General features: G+C 60.6%; 1 protein-coding gene across 1 annotated transcript; it reads right to left on the reverse strand.

The window, feature by feature from the left end:
- Positions 1-3525: 3525 nt before the first annotated feature.
- LOC138370929 (uncharacterized) lies at positions 3526-5368 on the reverse strand. The gene is made up of 2 exons (XM_069335593.1): positions 4938-5368; positions 3526-4900 (listed from the first exon to the last, which is right to left on the reverse strand). The coding sequence occupies exons 1-2, from the start codon at positions 5366-5368 to the stop codon at positions 3526-3528; spliced, it is 1806 nt and encodes a 601-aa protein (XP_069191694.1).
- Positions 5369-5865: the final 497 nt, after the last annotated feature.

The following is a 5865-nucleotide window of genomic DNA, read 5'->3' on the forward strand; positions in this document are numbered from 1 at the left end:
CCTCCACCACACCCCCAACAGTGTCAACGCCTCCACCACACCCCCAACAGTATCAACGCCTCCACCACACCCCCAACAGTGTCAACGCCTCCACCACGCCCCCAACAGTGTCAACGCCTCCACCACACCCCCAACAGTGTCAACGCCTCCACCACGCCCCCAACAGTGTCAACGCCTCCACCACACCCCCAACAGTGTCAACGCCTCCACCACACCCCCAACAGTGTCAACGCCTCCACCACGCCCCCAACAGTGTCAACGCCTCCACCACACCCCCAACAGTGTCAACGCGCCCACCACACCCCCAACAGTGTCAACGCCTCCACCACACCCCAACAGTGTCAACGCCTCCACCACGCCCCCAACAGTGTCAACGCCTCCACCACACCCCCAACAGTGTCAACGGCTCCACCACACCCCCAACAGTGTCAACGCCTCCACCACACCCCCAACAGTGTCAACGCCTCCAACACACCCCCAACAGTGTCAACGCCTCCACCACGCCCCCAACAGTGTCAACGCCTCCACCACACCCCCAACAGTGTCAACGCCTCCACCACACCCCCAACAGTGTCAACGCCTCCACCACACCCCCAACAGTGTCAACGCCTCCACCACGCCCCCAACAGTGTCAACGCCTCCACCACGCCCCCAACAGTGTCAACGCCTCCACCACACCCCCAACAGTGTCAACGCCTCCACCACACCCCCAACAGTGTCAACGCCTCCACCACACCCCCAACAGTGTCAACGCCTCCACCACACCCCCAACAGTGTCAACGCCTCCACCACACCCCCAACAGTGTCAACGCCTCCACCACGCCCCCAACAGTGTCAACGCCTCCACCACACCCCCAAAAGTGTCAACGCCTCCACCACGCCCCCAACAGTGTCAAAGCCTCCACAACACCCCCAACAGTGTCAACGCCTCCACCACACCCCCAACAGTGTCAACGCCTCCACCACACCCCCAACAGTGTCAACGCGCCCACCACACCCCCAACAGTGTCAACGCCTCCACCACACCCCCAACAGTGTCAACGCGCCCACCACACCCCCAACAGTGTCAACGCCTCCACCACACCCCCAACAGTGTCAACGCGCCCACCACACCCCCAACAGTGTCAACGCCTCCACCACACCCCCAACAGTGTCAACGCCTCCACCACACCCCCAACAGTGTCAACGCCTCCACCACACCCCCAACAGTGTCAACGCCTCCACCACACCCCCGACAGTGTCAACGCCTCCACCACACCCCCAACAGTGTCAACGCCTCCACCACACCCCCAACAGTGTCAACGCCTCTACCACGCCCCAACAGTGTCAACGCCTCCACCACACCCCCAACAGTGTCAACGCCTCCACCACACCCCCAACAGTGTCAACGCCTCCACCACACCCCCAACAGTGTCAACGCCTCCACCACACCCCCAACAGTGTCAACGCCTCCACCACACCCCCAACAGTGTCAACGCCTCCACCACATCCCCAACAGTGTCAACGCGCCCACCACACCCCCAACAGTGTCAACGCCTCCACCACACCCCCAACAGTGTCAACGCGCCCACCACACCCCCAACAGTGTCAACGCCTCCACAACACCCCCAACAGTGTCAACGCGCCCACCACACCCCCAACAGTGTCAAGCCTCCACCACACCCCCAACAGTGTCAACGCGCCCACCACACCCCCAACAGTGTCATCGCCTCCACCACACCCCCAACAGTGTCAACGCCTCCACCACACCCCCAACAGTGTCAACGCCTCCACCACACCCCCAACAGTGTCAACGCCTCCACCACACCCCCAACAGTGTCAACGCCTCCACCACACCCCCAACAGTGTCAACGCCTCCACCACACCCCCAACAGTGTCAACGCCTCCACCACACCCCCAACAGTGTCAACGCCTCCACCACACCCCCAACAGTGTCAACGCCTCCACCACACCCCCAACAGTGTCAACGCCTCCACCACACCCCCAACAGTGTCAACGCCTCCACCACACCCCCAACAGTGTCAACGCCTCCACCACACCCTCAACAGTGTCAACGCCTCCACCACACCCCCAACAGTGTCAACGCCTCCACCACACCCCCAACAGTGTCAACGCCTCCACCACACCCCCAACAGTGTCAACGCCTCCACCACACCCCCAACAGTGTCAACGCCTCCACCACACCCCCAACAGTGTCAACGCCTCCACCACACCCCCAACAGTGTCAACGCGCCCACCACACCCCCAACAGTGTCAACGCCTCCACCACACCCCCAACAGTGTCAACGCCTCCACCACACCCCCAACAGTGTCAACGCCTCCACCACACCCTCAACAGTGTCAACGCCTCCACCACACCCCCAACAGTGTCAACGCCTCCACCACACCCCCAACAGTGTCAACGCCTCCACCACACCCCCAACAGTGTCAACGCGCCCACCACACCCCCAACAGTGTCATCGCCTCCACCACACCCCCAACAGTGTCAACGCCTCCACCACACCCCCCAACAGTGTCAACGCCTCCACCACACCCCCAACAGTGTCAACGCCTCCACCACACCCCCAACAGTGTCAACGCCTCCACCACGCCCCCAACAGTGTCAACGCCTCCACCACGCCCCCAACAGTGTCAACGCGCCCACCACACTCCCAACAGTGTCAACGCCTCCACCACACCCCCAACAGTGTCAACGCCTCCACCACACCCCCAACAGTGTCAACGCGCCCACCACACCCCCAACAGTGTCAACGCGCCCACCACACCCCCAACAGTGTCAACGCCTCCACCACACCCTCAACAGTGTCAACGCCTCCACCACACCCTCAACAGTGTCAACGCCTCCACCACACCCTCAACAGTGTCAACGCCTCCACCACACCCTCAACAGTGTCAACGCCTCCACCACACCCTCAACAGTGTCAACGCCTCCACCACACCCTCAACAGTGTCAACGCCTCCACCACACCCTCAACAGTGTCAACGCCTCCACCACACCCCCAACAGTGTCAACGCCTCCACCACACCCCCAACAGTGTCAACGCCTCCACCACGCCCCCAACAGTGTCAACGCCTCCACCACGCCCTCAACAGTGTCAACGCCTCCACCACACCCTCAACAGTGTCAACGCCTCCACCACACCCTCAACAGTGTCAACGCCTCCACCACACCCCCAACAGTGTCAACGCCTCCACCACACCCCCAACAGTGTCAACGCCTCCAACACACCCCCAACAGTGTCAACGCCTCCACCACACCCCCAACAGTGTCAACGCCTCCACCACACCCCCAACAGTGTCAACGCCTCCACCACACCCCCAACAGTGTCAACGCGCCCACCACGGCCACTACACTCAACAATAAAGGTGAGGTGATGCTAGTTAATGTTTGCCCTGTAGTTGTAACTGAGGCAGAGGAGGACACGGCAGCCGCCGCCGCCATTGTTAACACTGGAAAACGTTTCCAGACATAATTTTAAATTATATTTGGTTGTGTTTTAACGTTAATAACATAAAATTAGGTTCTCAGGCCTTCAGCAAAGCTGTAAAGCTTGAGCTTGGTTTGTTCTGGTGACAGGGGCCAAATGAACACGTGTGTGGCCAGCCGCCTCCCTCAGTTGTTTGGGGCTGTGGGTTCGTGGGCGCCACGTGGCTGTGGGGGCGTGGGCGTGGCTGTAGGAGCGTGGGCGAGGCTGTGGGGGGGCTGGGCTGTGGGAGCGTGGGCGAGGATGTGGGGTCCTGGGAGTGGCTGTGGGGGCGTGGGCTTGTGGAGTGGAGGCATGGACTTGTGGAGTGGAGGCATGGGCTTGTGGAGTGGAGGCATGGGCTTGTGGAGTGGAGTGGAGGCGTGGAATTGTGGAGCGGAGGCGTGGGCTTGTGGAGTGGAGGCGTGGGCTTGTGGAGCAGACTGGAGGCGTGGGCTTGTGGAGCGGAGTGGAGGCTTGGGTTTGTAGATCGGAGTGAGGTGTGGGCTTGCGGAGTGGAGGGGTGGGCTTGTACATGTGGAGCAGAGTGGAGTCGTGGGCTTGTGGAGCGGAGTGGAGGCGTGGAGGCGTGTGCTTGTGGAGCGGAGGCGTGGGCTTGTGGAATGGAGGCGCGGGCTTGTGGAGTGGAGGCGTGGGCTTGTGGAGTGGAGTCGTGGGCTTGTGGAGTGGAGTGGAGTCGTGGGCTTGTGTAGTGGAGTGGAGTCGTGGGCTTGTGGAGTGGAGTGAAGTCGTGGGCTTGTGGAGTGGAGTGGAATCGTGGGCTTGTGGAGCTGAGTGGAGGCTTGGGCTTGTGGAGCGGAGGCGTAGGCGTAGGCTTGTGGAGCAGAGTGGAGGCGTGGGCTTGTGGAGTGGAGTAGAGGCGTGGGCTTGTAGAGCGGAGTGGAGGCTTGGGCTTGTGGAGCGGAGGCGTAGGCGTAGGCTTGTGGAGCGGAGTGGAGGCGTGTGCTTGTGGAGCGGAAATGTGGGCTTGTGAAATGGAGGCGTGGGCTTGTGGAGTGGAGGCGTGGGCTTGTGGAGTGGAGTGGAATCGTGGGTTATGGAGCAGAGTGGAGGCGTGGGCTTGTGGAGCGGAGTGGAGTTGAGGCGTGGGCTTGTGGAATGGATGCGTGGGCTTGTGGAATGGAGGCGTGGGCTTGTGGAATGGAGGCGTGGGCTTGTGGAATGGAGGCGTGGGCTTGTGGAATGGAGGCGTGGGCTTGTGGAATGGAGGCGTGGGCTTGCGGAATGGAGGCGTGGGCTTGTGGAATGGAGGCGTGGACTTGTGGAATGGAGGCGTGGGCTTGTGGAATGGAGGCGTGGGCTTGTGGAATGGAGGCTTGGGCTTGCGGAATGGAGGCATGGGCTTGTGGAATGGAGGCGTGGGCTTGTGGATTGGAGTGGAGGCGTAGGCATGTGGAGCAGAGTGGAGGCGTGATCTTGTGGAGTTGAGGCGTGGGCTTGTGGAATGGAGGCGTGGGCTTGTGGAATGGAGGCGTGGGCTTGTGGAATGGAGGCGTGGGCTTGTGGAATGGAGGCTTGGGCTTGTGGATTGGAGGCGTGGGCTTGTGGAATGGAGGCTTGGGCTTGTGGAATGGAGGCGTGGGATTGTGGAATATAGGCGTGGGCTTGTGGAGTGGAGGCGTGGGCTTGTGGAGCGGAGTGGAGGAAGGGGCTAGTGGAGTGGAGTCGTGGGCTTGTGGAGCAGAGTGCAGGCTTGGGCTTGTGGAGCGGAGTCGTGGGCTTGTGGAGTGGAGTGGAGGCGTGGGCTTGTGGAGCGGATTGGAGGCGTGGGCTTGTGGAGTGGAGGCGTGGGCCTGTGGAGTCGAGTGGAGGCGTGGGCTTGTGGTGCGGAGTGGAGGCGTGGGCTTGTGGAGCGGAGGCGTGGGTATGTGGAGTGGAGGCATGGGCTTGTGGAGTGGAGGCGTGGGCTGGTGGAGCGGAGTGGAGTTGTGGGCTTGTGGAGTGGAGTGGAGTCGTGGATGAACAGAGGCAGCCGCGTCTAACAGCCTGGTTGATCAGTTGATCAGTCCAGCAACCAGGAGGCCTGGTCGACGACCGGGCCGCGGGGACGCTAAGCCCCGAAAGCACCTCAAGGAAGCACCTCAAGGTACTCCTGGATACCTATTTACTGCTAGGTGAACAGCGGCATTCGATGATAGGAAACACTACCAGCAACTACAGCCCTTTTTCTATTTCTATTTCTACAAACCTAGTCTATTTCCTAGCCTAAACTAACCTAACCTAACCTAATCTAACCTAACCTAACTAACTCTTGGATACCTATTTACTGCTAGGTGAACAGGGGCATTCGGTGATAGGAAACGCTACCAACAATTACAGCCCTATTTCTATTTCTACAAATCTAGCCTAACCTAATCTAATCTAACTAACTCCTGGATAC

Source organism: Procambarus clarkii, chromosome 34, assembly GCF_040958095.1.
Source record: "Procambarus clarkii isolate CNS0578487 chromosome 34, FALCON_Pclarkii_2.0, whole genome shotgun sequence".
Taxonomy (NCBI): Eukaryota; Metazoa; Arthropoda; class Malacostraca; order Decapoda; family Cambaridae; genus Procambarus; species Procambarus clarkii.